The sequence below is a fragment of the Pezoporus flaviventris genome, unplaced genomic scaffold, assembly GCF_033815535.1.
Source record: "Pezoporus flaviventris isolate CSIRO_AGI_PZ_B2104156 unplaced genomic scaffold, CSIRO_AGI_Pfla_v1 ptg000007l, whole genome shotgun sequence".
Lineage (NCBI taxonomy): Eukaryota > Metazoa > Chordata > Aves > Psittaciformes > Psittacidae > Pezoporus > Pezoporus flaviventris.
The window spans coordinates 31,950,805-31,969,764 of NW_026892555.1; the positions used below are offsets into that span (position 1 = coordinate 31,950,805).

General features: G+C 39.9%; 1 protein-coding gene across 4 annotated transcripts in view; it reads left to right on the plus strand.

Moving 5' to 3' along the window:
- Positions 1-18,960, plus strand: part of JPH1 (junctophilin 1) — an 89,796-nt gene that overhangs the window by 59,023 nt on the left and 11,813 nt on the right. For all 4 annotated transcript variants that reach the window (XM_061448271.1, XM_061448270.1, XM_061448272.1 and 1 more), the window contains exon 4: positions 16,364-17,025. In XM_061448271.1, coding sequence (XP_061304255.1) covers positions 16,364-17,025 — 662 coding nt within the window. The remainder of the gene's footprint in view (positions 1-16,363; positions 17,026-18,960) is intronic.

Here is an 18,960-nt window from a genome sequence, read left to right on the forward strand (position 1 = left end):
TTCAGATCTGAATTGTCTTATGGCAGATTATTTGTCAGGCCAGCCAGCTGCCAGATGAACATACATGGCTCACTAGAACAATTCAACCAGCTTTTGACCTCCTGAACAAGGCATGAGAGAAATCAAAAAGCAGTTTATCAGTTAACATTCCCTGAAGAGATGAGAAGGATTTCTTTAGGGGAAATATATGAGGAGAGAACAAAGATTTTCTAGTTAAAAGAATTAAGAATTTGTCAGGTTTTACCAATATTTTTTGCAATGGTTGGTTACCGTTACAGCATCAGTATTAACATGCTGTAAATACTTCAGAAATAAGCATTTTAAGTTTCTCATAAGGCAATTTCTAATGTTGTCTAATGCCTTGAAGAGCAACCGTGGTTTACATTCTGTTGACCAGTTGTGGATGTCCATAGCCTCAGAAGAAAACACATTCTTCCCATCTTCCTCCTCTCTGCCATCTCCACCTCCTCCAGTTCACAAAATGCAAACTCCATATGGACAGGAAACAGAGATTTCTGCCTGATGCTAATTAACTGGAATGTACTGGCTAAATGCATATGGACCAGGCCAGATATTTTTATTTTAAAATTGCAATGAGCATTTTGCTTGATTAGAGTTACCAGCCGTGCCATCAGTTTGTGCCTTAAAGCATACGGAAGCTTACTAGTTATTCTTAGTCATACAAGAGCCTGTTCATTTTCTGAAATTATTCGACATACGGCTTAATCATCCTCACACAACTGTTGTCAGGATTCTTGCTATGGCATCTTTTCTCTACAGTTTATTGCTTCCTTCCTCTTTCTACACAACTCTGGAGAAGCCAGAGCCTATGGAAGTATCCTAAGGCACTTCTGTTGTATCTAGTAATCAAAGAGAGAGGGTGTATTAGAAGAAAATATATCAATCTCAAGCTTTATTCTTGTTCTCCCATTTCCTTTTATAACTCCTGTCATACCAGTCTTCACAACTTGACTGCCAAATTTATTGCTGGTCTCATCAAACCCTAAGTACAGATGCCCCTACCCTTCCACATCTTTTCTCTTGCCCAGTGGGAGGCCTGTCCAGCTTGCTTGCATTCTGCATCTTTCCTGCCCCACAGCCATGCACACATGCTGCCTCAACCCACTCCTCAAGTGTTCCTGCATGCATCTGGGACAAGAGAGTTTTCTTGGGAGAAGGCCAAGGAATGAGAGACAAAGGAGCCTTAATTCTTCAGGATGCTTTCTTAGTCTCTCCAAGATACTTTTGAGTCACATAATCACATGATTTACTTAGAAAAAATTGTGCATAATGGGGTTTGAGCAAATTGACTTTTAAAACTAATAACAGAGAACCAGTTTCCTGTAGAGGAATAAAGCTGTTATAATCACTGTAATTTTCACAGGCTTGCATTAAGTACTGATTTAGTTAATTTGCATCTAGATACAAGTTGTGGTTGCTTAGTAAAGGCTGTAGGATCTGACTACAAAACTGTCTAGATAGTAAGGCAGCTAGCCTGGGCTAGCTTTCAGTGCTGCCTCAGCTGTGTTGCTATCTTGAAGTAGCTTCTTGTATTCTCACCTAGGTATACCTGTCTGAGCTACCATCATGGGACTGTTAATTACAGGTATAACCTCAGAGAAAGTGGAGTATTGTGTACAGTTCTGGTGTCCTCAACATAAAAAGGACATGGAACTGTTGGAACAAGTCCAGAGGAGGGCCACAAGGATGATCAGGGGACTGGAGCACCTCCTGTATGAAGACAGGCTGAGGAAGTTGGGGCTGTTCAGGCTGGAGAAGAGAAGGCTGCGTGGAGACCTCATAGCAGCCTTCCGGTATCTGAAGGGGGCCTACAAGGATGCTGGGGAGGGACTCTTCAAATTAGGGATTGTAGTGATAGGACAAGGGGTAATGGGTTCCAACTTACACAGGGGAAGTTTAGATTGGATATAAGGAGGAAGTTCTTTGCTGTGCTGGTGGTGAGGCACTGGAATGGGTTGCCCAGGGAAGTTGTGAATGCTCCATCCCTGGCGGTGTTCAAGGCCAGGTTGGACAGAGCCTTGGGTGGAATGGTTTAGTGTGAGGTGTCCCTGCCCATGGCAGGGGGGTTGGAACTTGATGATCTTAAGGTCCTTTCCAACCCTAACTATTCTATGATTCTAAAGAGGTCAGTGCTACCTTGGAGCTTTAATTGCCTCCTTTCTCCTGTTCAAAATTATTCATTTGCTCCCAAAAAGAACAGTTTTTTCAGGACACAAAACTTTCCCACTGTTGGCCTGCTCCAGTAAACTCCCATATTGGTCTGTCACAGTGTCCAGCCAAGGACAAGATGAAGTAGGGTCTATCACATGGGAGTATTATCACAGTGTCAACATTTCCATTATAAATTCTATTTATAACTGTGTCATAAATATTTGTTCCATGTTGAAATTCAGCTAACAAAGTCTGTACTGTGAGAACTTTCCTTATTGTGCTAATTTTCACTAGAGTGTGGTGATTTATTTTGAAAGTATTTTATTATGCTAATGAAGGCTTAAATTATGTTGAAAAAGGTTGGGTTTCTCATAGTATTTTATAACACATGGTATGGGTTACATGAGCAGTGGTTACAGTGCCTTGTACTACTTGACCATAAACGGTTAATGCTCTGTGGGCTCTTTTGCAATTGCTTTTTTGGAAATGGAGAACAAGATAGGTATTCCAGAGGAGAGGGTAGACAATTAGAGAATAAAGTCTTCACAGCTGCATTTGTCAAGGCCAGAAAGTCTGCAAAATTGTAGCTTAGAAGTAGAGAGAGAACTTGAAAAGAAAGATGTTATTCCGATTACACACTTGAGCAGCATACAGCAATGTGTTATTATTTAGTCTGATGTAAAAGGTCATGCTGAGAATTTGAAGGAGATGAAGATTTCTGCCTATTAGTCTTGTAACAGTTATTCTCTCAGATCATAATCAGAACCGGAGTCAAACCTGGAACTGAAACACAGCCAGCAAGGAATTGGTAGTTGACTTTTTGTACAGTGAAATTAAGCAGGATGAAGATTGTAAAAAGAGTAGAGGGGCCAAGTACAGAGTAATCTGATATTACCTTCCTTGAAAGTATAGGCAAAAGGTGAAAGAAAAATGAGGGGGAAATAAAAGGATGAATCACGGACATTAACAGAGGATAATTGTTCCGGAAGTGGGGAATGGGTCGCTGTGTCAAAAGAAGATGAGAATAGAGTACTGATACTGAGATATGACTGAGAAAACATAGACTCATAGAATAGAATCACAACATCAACTAGGTTAAAAAAGATGCTTAAGATCATCAAGTCCAACTGTTACCCCGGACTGCCAAGCTCACCACTAAACCATGTCACTAAGGGCAAACTGATCTCCCCTTATGGCTGCCCCTCATGATCTCCACTCGCAGCCACCCCTCATCTGCCCCCATAGTGGCCTACACTGTATAGCTGCCACCGTGCACATCCCATGGCTGTCCCTGCTCTCCCCTCATGATCTTCCCTCCTGATCTCCCCTCATGACTGCCCCTCACCCCTCATGGCCATACCTAACCCCTCACAGCCACCCCTCTCCTCCCCTCACAATCTCCCATCATGGCCATCCCTCCTGTCCCCTCATGATCTCATGACTGCCCTTCACCCCTCATGATGACCCATCATCTCCCCTCATGTTCAACAGTGTTTAAATTAATTTTGTTCAATCAGTTAAATCAGTTTTGTCAAAAAAATGTCCAATTTTTGTACAACAGCCACATGTATACACTGCAGAGCCTGTTTTGGCTTTCCACCCAATAAGGATTAACCACGTGCTATCTACTTTATTGCATACACTCCCTACCCCATTCCATGTACTTCTACAGGCTCCTCTGCCTCTTTTTGCTTCTCCAGCTATACAAACCTCACTAACTTAGCTACAAGGCCAGATTACCAGCAGAGCAGCCTCCTTTCTACAGTACGGAGGTGGGTGTTCAGCACACTGTGTATCTGATACTCTCTGATGCTCCATTTCTGTCGGTAAAGTGGAGTAGGAAATGCTCCTTCCAAGAGACTCTGGAAGAGTCTTCGTCCATAATTGCTTGTAAACCACTTACGTAGTAAGTGATACAGAAATCCAAAGTGGTAATTGTAATAGAAGCTTGAGATTAATCTGTTTTTGGCATGTTATACATACTTACAGACTTGATTCAAAGCAGTCACTGAAAACTGTAAAGTATCCAAAAAGTGATAGGGAAAAAAAAAAGTTTGATTAAAAACCATTCTCTGAAACCTATTCTTACAGCCTGCAGAGGAAGTGTTCTTGAATGTTTTCTGGTCACAATAGGGGACACAAACCTGGGAAGAGCCTTCTCAAAAAGTACAATGAAGAGCAAAGTGTCCTTCGTCAGGGGCAATTGCCAAACTGTGAAGAGTATGGAAGAAATTTGGAGGAGTATTAAATGGATACTGCAAACTTAGAATTTAGAAATGAAAACTTAGAGCCCAGAGGTGAAGGGAGAAAAGTGCCGCTGTGTGAGGTCAGAATGGTAAGTGGCATGATGATTGCGGTTTCTCTTAAAATGTAAACGATAAATAATATGTTGGGAAAGAAGCCTGAATAGGGTGGAAGACGAAGAAGATCATATGCCCTAGTTTTACCAGAATTAAATTGATTGTTGTATTTCTATAGTTCTGGCATCTGCAGTGCAGCAATCAGTTCTGTTAGCCCACTTCAGACTCTAAAGCTTCTTAATTGATTCCATTGCTAGATATAAGAAATTAATTTTGCTAGAAGTGCAGTGCAGTTTAATGAATGCTGTTTCTGAACATTGAAAAATACTGGATTAACCCTCTACTCTCCAAGAAAATTCATAAAACCATGTATTTTAAAAACAGTAATTTTTGGGTCTCTTTATTTTACTCCTGGTTTTGCATCTTTCATGTTCATAATTTCAAGTCGATTTTCTATAAACAGGGGAATAAAGGAAACTTCAAAAAAAAAATGAAGTCTAACGTTATCATATAATGATGAATCCATTTGAAATACCTAGAGCTTAAGTAAAGACAGTAATGCATATCTAAATCTGTGACTAGAATCAGTGGAATCTAATACCGTCTAGTTATTTCCATGTTCCTTTGCCCATCTGAAGGATTCAAATGTAATTTCAGTTGTTTGGTTACATGCATATATTTCATGTTTTCCCTGCATTAGGCTTTGTAGGCACATATTCCACAGGCATAAGAAGGGCTGACATTCTGGAAACCAAGCCCTGGATGCATATCCTTGGATCTGCTTTTTTCTTTAGTGAAGAGTGGAAGGGTGTTCAGAGAAAAAACAGTGCAGGCACGGTTTATTTATCGAATAAGGATTTTTAAAGAGCCAAAAGTTAAAAGGGTTTTGGCAACTGCTATGATTTCAGTAATTTCTTATATATAAACATATGTACCTGGAGAGATAGACCAGGAGATTGAGGCTCTGTTTGTGTAAGAAATTTTAGTTTAAATTGTTCTCAATATATGATACCAAATTCTGCAAAGCCAATCAAATGCAAGGAAGAAAAACCTACTAATTTTGTCATGTGTGAATGTGGCCCAAGAGGCAATATATCTGATAAAACTTTACAGTAGAACAGAAAAGCAAATCTAAAACCGCTTTACAAGAGGAGAGATTATACTGAGAGCAGTATGTATTAAGAGCCATATGTATTTTGGTCTTAATGTAAAGCACGGTTGCCAAATCAGTTTCAGTTTTAATCCTAATACTCATCAAATATAGTGTATCCTGTCTAGCTAAAAAACAAGACTTGACAGTTACTAATCTATAACATTTTCAAAAGGAGACTCAAATGGGTTAAGATAGTTTTCATGTCTGGTTGCAATAGGAATACTGGAAGTAGTTGATGAGAAAATAATAATAAATGATATTGAAAAATGGCAGGGAGAGAGAAGCATGATAAAGTTACAAGGAAATTTGAAATCATCACTCCTGAGTCTTCACTAATGGCTAGCCAAATATCATGGGTGATACGTTGTGTAGTTGTAGCATATGGTGAACAACATACTGTTTAAATCAGCAGGTGAGAGTGAAGTGGCATGTTAGTGGTGGACTTGGCAGTGTTAGGTTTACAGTTGGACTTGATGATCTTAAAGTTCTTTTCCAACCTAAATGATTCTGTGAAAAACAAAGTTTTCAGTAACATTCCACATATAGCTGAAAGTAGCTGCTGCCACTTAACAGCAGTGGTCACTCACCAAATGCATACTAGTTTGCAGAATTGTCAGACCAAGTATTTAAACTGCAGACAGTGACTTACTCTGCAAAAGTGCTATGAGGAGCCCTTAGGGACTGACAGACTCAGGCAGTTGGAGATGAGATGTGAACCTGCTCTTGTTGAGGTTATCTGCCAAACTTCCATGGAGCAGGATGATAGCCATGCACTTGAAATGTGATACAGCAGGACAAGCAGCTTACTACTCTTCCAGGCTGTATATACAGGGGAAGTACATCATGGAGGAAGGTAGTGGTCCCTTCTCTGCATGATCCCACTGACACTGAATCTGAAATATTGTGTATAACTTTGGACATCAGAAAGTTGTGGGCATGCTGGAAGAAATATTAAGAAGTCTGGATTCTGTTGGGTAAAGGCAACTATTATGCCATATTAACAGCTCCTTTATATATATAAAAGTCATCTTTTCAGAGATGTGCAGTTTTGATGAGAACAGGCTTTCATTTCTGCCCATCATTTATGATAGATGTAAAGGAGCTTAAAGAACACTACTGCTGCAGTTAACATTTGCTAATATTTTCCGTGTACCATTCTTAATAGCAGTAAAACAAACACTGACACCAGGCTTTAGTCGCCTTCATGCCTCAGTCCAGCTTGGCTGAAGTAAGGTAGGCTCTAGATTTTCTGTGGAAAAGCTAAAAACTTACCTTCTCAGTTATCTCATATTAAGCAGCCTGCAGGATCAGAAGCATTCAAGTAGGTTATAGTATGTGTATTACTTAGCTGGAAGCATTCGCCTTAACTAGAATGTGTATATATTATCTAACCTGGAAAAATGAAGCTTGTCCTATATACAGGAGCCATATGCAACACCATATAATCTTTCAAATATTTTTTGAAGTACTATCAGTATTAATGAACAGAGAATTAGGGTAAGTAAAACAAGCCATAATTAAGATTGCTAGTCATGAACGATTTCTGTGTCCATAAGATGATGTCCCAGTGAGGTGTCAGAGAGAGCTGTGCAGCACTCATTGTGCCGTGTATCAGGTAGGATAAATCTGATATATTTCTCTGATGGTACCGAACCCAAAAGTATAAGGACCTACGCACTGTAATATTTATGCAGCTACAACAATTAATTTTGTGCCCTGTTTTGCAAATGTCACAGCTACTTCAGTTGCCTACTAAAGCAGTCAGAGAAATGGAGCAGAGGATAGATTTGTAAGTCAGGATAAATACTTGTTCTTGCTTGGTGCAGGCTGCCAGCAGTTTTTGAGATTCATTAGTCTATTCTTTTCTGCCTTCAGGTGTCCCAGTGTGTATGTCTACTCTATAATGATGCATTTAGAAACCTTTTGAAGAAGAAAATCTTACTTTTAGGGATTCTTTTATCCTTAACTATTTTTAACTATTCATTGGAGAATGCAAAAATGAAAAATATAAAAATACGGGTTCTGTACTATGTTTTGGTATGTTAATGGTAGGAAGACGTAACTTTAGATTTGGGGGAACTGATGAAAGAGACAGTCTGCATTTTGTACAGATACAATTTTGTACAGGAATTGCATTAACATCTCTGTTTTGTCATCCTACTGCTAGACTCAAAAGTTTCTGATGTTGCATATGATTCAAATGGTTTAGTGGAAGTCCCTTTCCTTTTCTGTTGCCAGTGCTGTTGGTGGCAACTGAAGTCCATGTGCTTGAATAGACGTTTTGATATTTTCAGGAAGCACTGCAAGATAATGTAGTGCCGTATACATTTCAACAAATACCTGTGTGAAATGCAGAGACACTAGCAGTAAAGTAGTCAGTTCACAAGCCACACCAATTAACTCTCTGGTGCTGTGTAAACATTAGGCCAAAGTAAGCACAGAGACATAAGAACTAGCCTTGAGTTTGGCTGAAGTTTATGTGTATCTCTGTTTGTGTAGCTAGTAAATATGTAACTCAGCTCTCTTGATCTCTGTCTAGTCCATGACAGGAAGCGTTTGATGTGGGTTTTGAGAGGATCCTGTCATTTTCATTGATGTCAAAACCATGAAAATAAAGTACTGGAAGGCATTTTAAAGATGGTAGATAGCTATTCTAGCAAAGCTACTTGGAAGTTATTAATGGTCCTGCGCAAAGCTGCTTCCTGAGGAGAGATTAAAAAAATAGTTGTGAGGGCAGCCTTGATACACAAGAATTTGTATGTCTGGGGTTCTTCTGCATGAGACAATAAGCAATTTCTGCCAGTAATTACCTACTGTGGGTGCTTAGGAAGAAGGTAAGGTTGTGTTTAAGGCTGCATTAAAACCTGCTTGTATTTAGCAATGCTACCTTTTAAAGTTAGTTCTAGGTGGAAGATTTGTGTGTTATAACTTTTACATTGCTAAATGATGATGTGCCTTTGTCAGGTTGTGGCAATAGTGTAATATCACATTATGTGCTATCTTTATGTTATATTTTTAGGTCTTGTCAGTAGTACATGATTTGAAGAACAGCAGGCTGCCAGATCAAATCCCAACAGTTCCATAAAATAAATACGTGTTGACATCATTCTCCATGACGTTCATGGATCTAGTAAGTGAGCAACTGTTGGCACATGCTAGTTTCAGTGTTGTCTCCAGTGCAGCAGGAAAAGAAAAGCTACTAGGAATACTGATTAAGGAAGCAGATTAAGAAGCCCTAGAAGTGTAAGCTGGAGAAAATTTCAGCAATTTTATGAGGGAAAGGGAGGAGCAGGAGGAAATGAGGATCTGGAAATAAAAGTGAATTAAGAAAGATTAAGAGGCATTCCAAATAGTAAACATTATATTCTGTAGTATTTTTGGATTATGCAAAACATGCACCCTTCTCCCTGTTCTTTACGTTGCAGTTTGTTTTCCTAGGCAGCTGAGGTACTTCCAGTTTAGTGTTATTAAGACCAGAAAAAAAAAAAAGAAGTACTGTAAGGCAGCCAAATGGAATTTAAAAATTAATCCAGGCAAGATTCTTTATTTGCTTCCTGCTAGAGAAGCTGCTTACTAGGATTAAAATGTTGATCAAATCTCACCAAAATGCTGTTGCCATCAGAGGCTAAAAGTTAGAGCAGGCATCCAGATTTGGAATTTTTTTGCATCTCACCAAATAGCGTCGACAGTCACTTCCACTTCAGTTCTTCTTTCTCTTTTCTGACATGCTTTAAACTTCAGCAAATGTGTGATTTATTCTCTAAAGCATTCTTGAGTACAGTTAGTGAGTCATTATTCCAGCTGGCATAACCAACTTCAGATGTAGCCAAAACAGGGCAACAGGACCTACATCTGTCATTTTGAATTAAGGAATTTTTAAATAACATATGTATGCATCAGTAGGAGTAGGACATTTCTTTCTAGGGAAATCTGACCTCCGACTTGGCAGTCAAGTCAGGTGTCATTGTCTGGGGGACAGAAATTTTGCATATGTTGTTGTAGATTGATCCAACTGTGAAGCACCTACACCGTTCCATGCCCTATTGCTGGGGCACTGTATCCATCAGAAGGGTACAGCAAACAGCTAGGGTGATGAACTCTTAAACTACCACTAGGAAGCATTTCTTTACCGAGAGGGTGTTCAAACCCTGGAACAGGCTTCCTTGAAAGGTGGTCAATGCCCCAAGCCTGCCAGTGTTTAAGAGGCATTTGGACAATGCCCTTTATAACAGGCTTTACATTTTGGTCAGCCCTGAAGTGGTCAGGCAGTTGGACTAGGTGACTGTTGTAGGTCCTTTCCAACTGCAATAATGTAGTCTTGTCTGTTGATATTTAAGTCAGACAGAAGTGATCTCTCAGTACCCTATGCCTAAGCACCTTGCCTTCTATCCATTAATTTCTCTGTGGCTATAATCCTCACCCCTTCATTTCCAGCCCTGTTGAGTCCCAAGATGGCAAACAGAGCTGTCAAACATTACTCAAACCATAACCATATCTCTGCTCCAATGAGTTCATCAACATATTTTGCATATGAGAGTGCACAGCCCTCCTTCATTTGGTCTGAATTCAAGCCAGCAGCTGAGCAGTTAAAAGCTTTTTTCTTTCCTGTGTTACCGGTGCAACCTTCAGAAAAATAAGATTTAAAACAGAGGAAGTACTAATTACATTAATTATAGTTCCCCCCCCATCTCCACAATGAAGCAATAGTAATAAACCTTACCTTTTTAAAGTTTACTGAATATAGTTATTTGCACTTTTATAATGACTCATCAAATCACTTCTTTTAGCAGACTGATAAGCAATTATTTTTATTTCCTTTACCTACACTTACTATCCTGAATGATGAGAATTATAAAAGAGATGTCCTGTCCTGAAAAATCCTGAAATAAATGCATTTTGGATAACAAACCAGATGGTTTTCACTGGCTTATTTCTCAAACAATATTTAGCAACCTGTAGTACCAGCACCAAACTATCTATTTTCATTTTTTAGTACAGTGCATTTAAGCGCAAAAGACTTCAGATTTTTCTTTAACAGTATTGTGCCCTGGATTTGTACTGGGATTTAATGTGCAGTATGAAACTTGCTCATAATTTACTATTCTGACACTCTTTTAATTCTGATTCAGTAGACATTTCTCAGCTCCTTCAGGAAGATGATGACATTTATGAAGATGTGATGAACTTAAGGCCAAAGTGCTGTGTTAGCTTTTGATTACTCAGAAGACTTGCACTCCATTCCTGGTTTTAATAGAGGCTTCCTGTGCAATTTTAAACTATCACTTTACCAAAATTTAGCAAAGCTTTGAGCGTGACAGTGCTTTACTGATAACTGACCACTGAATTCAGAGAGATTAGTTGGATGAAGCATGTGCTTTGGATCATTATTTCTCTTTGGTTTAGCTCCCCCATCTATAAAACAGGCTATTGGTATAACCTTTGTGCTCTCTTTTATATTGTACTTATAGATTGGGAACTTCTCAGAGCAGGAATTCCCTCTTTTTAATAGAGGTGTTCAATAGTTTAGTAAAAAGGGTCCTCTAATCTTGGAAGGTTTGCATATAGACTATAGTGCCCTGATTAAGTAATAGCGTCATCAGTACCGCACAGATGGTAAACCTTGCAGTAAAAAGTGAGTCTTTCTGCTAACAAGTCATATGCATAAACAAAGTTAGGGAGTGAAGTATCTGCTTAAGGGATGGAATTTATCTGTTAGTGCAACATAAATTTTCTTGTAATCATGAAAATATATTGTGATTTGTTATCTGGGTTGCTGTTTATAGCACTGTATGTTTACTATTTGTTAATGTAGCACTAGTTAGGTTACATTGTATAATGTGCACTCTGGTTTAAACAGCAGAAATAAGTGCATGCTTACCTAATATATTTCTAACATGCCCTGAAATTTAATTACATCATTTCAGCATCAACAGTACTTTAAATATTATGTTCTGTAAATGCTATATTCCAAAGCCTGCATTAATGACATTGCAGTAAAATTGGAATAGGAAATGCTTGTTTTTCTTGAATTGGAAGAATGGTGGGGCTGTGGGGACAAATGAGTGGAGGAAGTATCATGAAGAAATTATAGGATGTTCATAGAGTTATTGATGAAGTTGGGATGTTTTTCTTCAGGAGAAGATACGTTTTTTATTTTAATATTGCAAAGTATGACAGCCTAAATGCTATTTCCATATATTAAGAAGATGGTTTTGCAAAGTTTTTCATTTTTCTCTTAAAAACAAATAGAGAGAACATGTCTGAAGAACAGAATTGGTCTTTACGGTAAAGAACAAACACATCAACCTCTAGGTTTTAAATATAGTTTTTCAAGTTATGATGACCTAATTAGTCATAGTCTCATTGGTAATGCCAGGTAATTCCCAAATTAGCATTTTTTGCACAGATTATTTACTTACAGCACCTTCTATCCAAATCACTTTCAAATGATTTAAAGATTGTGGCTGGGCTTTCACAAATTGAAGGATCTTTATCTCTTGTGAAGCAGCCAACCAGTTTACATGGAGTTAGCATCTTCTGTCATAGTATGATGAGAAGCTCTCAGATGAATTGCATAGTATCTCAAGCTTAGCTCAGAGAAACCTACTCTCCCAAAGCCTTTGCTGCTCCCAGAGAGTGGTGTTTCTAGTGGACTCCTAGTGGAGTTTCTCACAACATTCCCTTTAAGAAGGATTCATAGAATGGTTTGGGTTGGAAAGGACCTTAGGATCGTCTAGTTCCGACCCCCCTGCCATGGGCAATGCATCTGGCACTGGCTGCATTGAATAGGCAGGGGAATGACCTGTAGCTCACAAATATATAAGCATATACCTATATCTCTTTCCTCACTATCCTAGGTGTGTTCCACAAACCCTCTCAAGTTTTAGATTTCATCCTGAACTGATAAGGCATAAAGTCTTTTCTTAGCCTTCTTGGGAAACAGTGGCTGCATTTATAGGTTCCTGAAGGATGACATTTTCAGTCACTGCTTGCGATGCAGTCCTGAAACAGCCTTATGCTGCCAACACATATACCTCACTGGGCATGGGAGAGAGCATGTGGCTGTCACCTCTCTATAAATGCTGTGGCAGAACGAGGGCACCCTTCTCTTCCCATTTACAGGGCTGGTCATACTCTCACATCACTCACTGGAGCCCTTCCAGAAGGAGGGACGTGTTACACAAAACCTGCATGAGAAATTCAAGATTTAGAACTATGCATGTGTCTGCAGCCAAACCAAAGCTTCCCTCACCCCACAGCCATCAATGAAATACTCTTCCAGCAGGACAGCTGACAGTATGAGACTCTACGTGCATATGTCTACACAGTCATTTGGCTTTCAGAAGTTATTCCCCCCAAAACTCGCACTTCAATGGTGTCATCCAGCTGTTTGCATCACAACAGCTGTGTGAGCCAAAACTGACCTTCAGCCAGAAAGGGGGAATCAGTTTTGAACCAGTGGTAGAAGGATCAGCATGTCACCATGAGAAAGCACACAGAAAGCTTATCTTTATTTATTTAGATAACATTTCTTTGTTCTGCCTTCCGGAACACATTTTTCTTAAGCACTCAGACATACCATGCCCAGAAATATATCTGCTGGTTGCTTAAAGAACAGAACTCCATGTTTATTTCCTAGACCAGATAATCCCACCCTACCTTCTTCCCACCCACAAATCCTACTCTCTTCCTCATTAAGATCAGGTAGCTGTGAAATCTTACAGAATCAGATGTTAGATACTCCCTTTCCAAATTCTCTTGGCCCTGGTTCCTTTAAACTCATGCTATAGAACTTTCTTATGCTGAAAAAAGAGGACTCCCTTGCCTATGTCTGTAGTGTTAGTAGATAATAATTTTAATGAACGCGACACGGTAAGCTGTGACAAGGATTCTTAGTCCTCAGAAGGGAGCCAAACTGTGTTCCTGCTGCTTGGAGTCAGTAGTTCAGACAGGTGCATAATCTGATTGTACTGAATGCAGCGAACAGTCCTTGGACAATCTCCAAAGCTAACTTCAGCAGAGCCAAGAATTTGAGTATTGGAAAGACCTGCCTGGCAAAATTGCAGACAAGAGATGTATCTGTAATAGCCATATGTGATGTCCTGGGGGATGTAAGGGAAGGCTGCTGTGTTATGTTAAGGCAATCGCTCAGTGTCTGTTCAGACACCCTCAGACTTTACTTGGATGCAGATGGCTGCAGTTTTCTCTGGTGAGGCTCAGTGTCACTTAGCATCAAATATTGCCAAATACCCAGTAGAAGTATTGCACTGGTAGCCTGTTGACACTTAACTTCTTTGGGAAGCTCCAGTTAAAAATTGTATTTTTGGTTTGGTGTTTCGTTCTTCACTCTACCAGTCTCTTGTGGAGTCATGGGCAGCCAAGACCTAGCTCCCTTCTCGTTTTAGAAATTCCAGCACAGTTTGGAGGACTTGGGAGGAAAAAGATTCCCTCAGGCCAGCCTTGGGAGGCTTTTCGTCCTTCATAGGAAACAGTGGAGAGGGATGACACTTCTGAGTCCCAGATACGTTCCTTATGAAAGTGCCTTCAATTAATCAAATGCCATCAGGATATTAGTAAAAGTCATATATTCACATACACTGGGCACTGGAGAGCTGTCACAGGAGGTGAATTTTCTAGATAGGTGAGGAACAGAACAGTTGCCATTTGAGAGGTATTATAAGGCTGAAAAGATGGTATTCCAGTTGGGATACTTTCGGCGCAGGAGTCATACGGAGCAAGCTAATATGAATGTGGATGTATCCATACTAAATAAACATTGCAATTTGTAGCTCCACAGCTTGGCCTTAAAGATTAGGTGGAGCTCTTTTAGCTGTCCTTTTTCTCTTTATACCCGCTAATCATATCCCCTGTGAAAAGAGAAGAAAACCAAAGTTCATGCCTGTTAAAACCCTCAGCATTACCTTATGCAGCCCAGCAAGACAGAAGGAAACCCCCTATGTGATGGAGAATTTTCTGAATGGTGATTGTAATTGTAATTTTATATATTAAATAATTATTTTATTTAAATCTGAATTATATTCAGAATTTTCTGAATGGTGATTGTAATTGTAACTTTATATATATTTACATTTATATATGTAAATTTATAAAGTTATAACTTTATAAATTATAACTTTATAATGGCAACTTTCAATTTGTGCTGTGCTGCCTTTCCCTTTTACCAGGAACATTATAAAAAAATATAAGAACCAAGCCTCTAGTCCCCTCTCTGTGCAGGCTTAATTCTTCAAAGCTTCCTCCTCAAATGTTATTTGAGAACAAACCCTGACTTGTCTGTCTAGCCTTCTTTCTCAACAGCCCCCTATTTCAACAGCTGGTTTTCACATGCCAAAAATGTTGTGATTTTCCTGCTCAGAAGACATTGCATGCCAAGTAATTCTTCTTCTCATCAGTGCTTACTTACCAGATGACTCAGTAACTTCCAAAAACTTCATGCTGCTATTCCTTCCTCTCATCTTAGCACTGTGTAGTGATGCATATGCTTCTGGCATCTGTAAAAACACTGTATCTGCCTAGCACAGCTAGAGCCTCCTTTAAACTCAAAAGCAGAAAAAAGTGTGCAGACGTTCTTCTCTGGGCACAGAATATCTCTGTGGCATAAACCACAGATAAACCTCACTTACAGAAGATCAAAAAAATCAGAGGAAAGTAGTGGTGGTAGCAAAGATAGAAGTAGAGAAACAGTTGCAATGTATTTGGCAAAAGCCATTATTGAACCTACAGAAAGATCATTGCAGTTCTTTGTTCACAGAGCATCCCAGCGTCTCATGGGACCTGATCCTGGAACCTGGGATGTGGCCTCTAGGGAGAAAAATAGGCAAGACTGCCACAATGCAGGCAGATTTACAGCAATTTTGTTTCAGCAGTGTTTGCTCAAGTCTAACGCATAGAATTGTTAAATCAGACAACAAAAACCTGGAGCAAAGCATCTAAGCCAGCTTGTCTTTATGTAAACAGCTGCACAGAAATGCAATTTAATAAGTGGGTCCTAATGGTAAATGTGCTTATCGGTGCTTAGCTGAGGCGTGGGGGGAGGATATTCTTCCTACTGGCTTTCCCTAGTAAATGTGAGAGAATTTGCCTTCATAGCTTCTAAGCAGGAATTGTGTTACAGAGTAGAGTGGTTAGTCTGACTCTTCATATGGTAAGTGATTGGATTAACAAAACAAAGACAGTGTGTGAGAGTTCAAGGCACATATATATCTATATACAAGCTAACATGCACAGAAAGGGGAAAAAAAGTGATTCAGGCCCCATTTCCTGTAGGTCATACGGGAAGAAGAATAATTTCATTCTGATGGATAATTACTCCCACGTCAAACAGATACTATGATCATGAGGGTAGAAGTTAGGTTAGGGCAATTAAGCAAAATGTACCTCAAAACATGTCTTTCAGAAAAAGAAACATATGTAAGGCAAGTCAATCTTCAGTCCCTCAGACTTCACTCAGGGACAATTTATGACTCTTTGCAAAGCTGAAAACATAAAGTCACTGAACCACATTATTACATAGTCCCAACAATTACCAAAATGTACAGTAACCTCAGTTACTGAGCTTTTTAGACAAAATCACTAATGGGTGTCCGTGAATTTTTGGTACCACCTGCCCCACCAGCATTTTAGTGAGGCGGTCCAGTCTGACATCCCACTGCAATAGTTTTACTCTGAAGTCTTAATTTTGTTTTAATCATAATGTTCCTATTACACTATTTTTCAGGCCCGGATTATATCAAACAAAAATTTCAAGAAGGAATGGAGGTGAAAGAAAAATCTGAAGAAAAAGTTCAAGAAAAACCACCTTCCCCAAAAGAGTCACCTCACTTCTATCGAAAAGGTACTACACCCCCTCGAACCCCAGAAGCAAGTCCAAGGCATAGTCCTTCTCTTCCTTCTGAGCCTTCACCTTCAAAACAACTAAAAAAGCAAAGCTCTGCTTCTGGGGCAAGACTCAATCAAGAAAAAAAGCTTTTAGCCACTGAGAATATAACACCCACAATTAACAAGCCTTTATATTCAAAAGCACCAGTGAAGGAAGAAGTAGCTGTGAAACACCAGTCAAAGTTTTCAGCCCATCACAATCCCATCAGCACAGAGAATGGGGAGCTGCATGACTACTACCATGGCTATTACGTAAAAATGAATCCAACAGCGCTTCCACAGGAGCTCAGGGAAGAAGATGAATATGTCAACCCGTCACCGTCATCACTTGCACGGATACCACCCTCACAGAAGCCAAGTCCTGCTAGGTCTGGGGGTAAACCAGAAGCCAAAGAAAACAAAAGTGACACTAAAATTAAGAAACCAGAATTTGCCACGCCAAAGAACCCACCTAATAATGAGTCACATACAGCAGTGAAAAAAGAAGTAGAAAACAGCTCGGTAAGTACTGCAAAAAACCTTTCACTTTCACTGCACTTTCTAGTGCTGAGCTTTGCAGACTGAAGACAGGCAAAGCTCACTTCTGTCCAATCTTCATTTGGATACAGTTTGCTAGGTAGAACACACTGCACCAGGCCAGAGTGAGGAACTTTATATTATCTTCTATCCAGTCCTTTATATTACCTTCTTTGAAAACTGGGAAGGGATAGTTTACAGCCAGATGCTAGTAGACTTTTGAAACATAAATCCCTATTGCATCCAAAAATACAAAAATGTATTAGTATGTGTTTGTATGTATATGTATGTGCAGGTTTCGTGCATGAAGATATGTATTTGTACATACATATTTACACACACATATTTATAGAATCATAGAATAGCTAGGGTTGGAAAGGACCTTAAGATCATCTAGTTCCAACCCCCCTGCCATGGGCAGGGACACCTCACACTAAACCATCTCACCCAAGGCCTCGTCCGACCTGGTCTTGAACACTGCCAGGGATGGAGCATTCACAACCTCCCTGGGCAACCCATTCCAGTGCCTCACCACCCTAACAGGAAAGAATATCCTCCTTATATCCAGTCTAAACTTCCCCTGTTTAAATTTTAACCCATTACCCCTTGTCCTATCACTACAGTCCCTAATGAAGAGTCCCTCCCCAGCATCCTTATAAGCCCCCTTCAAATACTGGAGGTCTCCACGCAGCCTTCTCTTCTCTAGCCTGAACAGCCCCAACTTCCTCAGCCTGTCTTCATACAGGAGGTGCTCCAGTCCCCTGATCATCCTTGTGGCCCTTCTCTGGACTTGTTCCAACAGTTCCATGTCCTTTTTATGTTGAGGACACCAGAACTGCACACAATACTCCAGGTGAGGTCTCAAGAGCAGAGTAGAGGGGCAGGATCACCTCCTTTGACCTGCTGGTCACACTCCTTTTCATGCAGCCCAGGATACGGTTGGCTTTCTGGGCTGCAAGCACACATTGCCAGCTCATGTTCATTTTCTCGTCAACCAACACCCCCAAGTCCTTCTCCACAGGGCTGCTCTGAATCTCTTCTCTGCCCAACCTGTAGCTGTGCCTGGGATTGCTGTGACCCAGGTGTAGGACCTTGCACTTGGCATGGTTAAACTTTGTAAGGTTGGCATCAGCCCCCCTCACAAGCGTATCAAGGTCCCTCTGGATGGCATTCCTTCCCTCCAGGGTATCAACCAAACCACACAGCTTGGTGTCATCAGCAAACTTGCTGAGGGCGCACTCAATCCCACTGTCCATGTCAGCGACAAAGATGTTAAACAAGACCAGTCCCAACACCGATCCCTGAGGGACACCACTCATTACTGGTTTCCAGCCAGTGTAGGCCCCATCTCTCAGAACAATGTTTGTTGTACTTCAATGGATAATTGGGTAGTACTGGGAGCTGCACTCTTGCTCTTCTCCAGAGGTCTACTTTTGACTACTATGGGAGACAGGATGCTGATCCAGCCCATACAATCTCCCATTTTCATTTTCTTTCCTGTGTTGATTGTAGTCTCTAAACCCAGGCAATTTCCATCAAAATATAAACTGTTTAAAAATGCATACTTATAACAATGCTTGTGTTTTACAGTGAAGTGAAAAGTATTCCTTTCTTTTTCATCAGGAAATGGAGGAGATTTTAAACTATTTATTAAAGTTAGTGTGAATCCGAATCTCATTATTTAGAAATAACAGAACTATCGTTACACAGAAAAGGAGAGATGACTAATAGCATTTCTATTCCATGTTAGAAGGAAAAGCCAGATTATCAAATTCAGAATCTCTGATGATGATAAAATTACATCTGGGACAAGAGAAACCCAGAGAAATGGTAGTTGTAGACCCTAAACTTCACCTTTAGAGCATGAGGAGGTCTAGATAATTGTAATAATGTTTCTTTTTTATAAGCATTGTTTCTTTG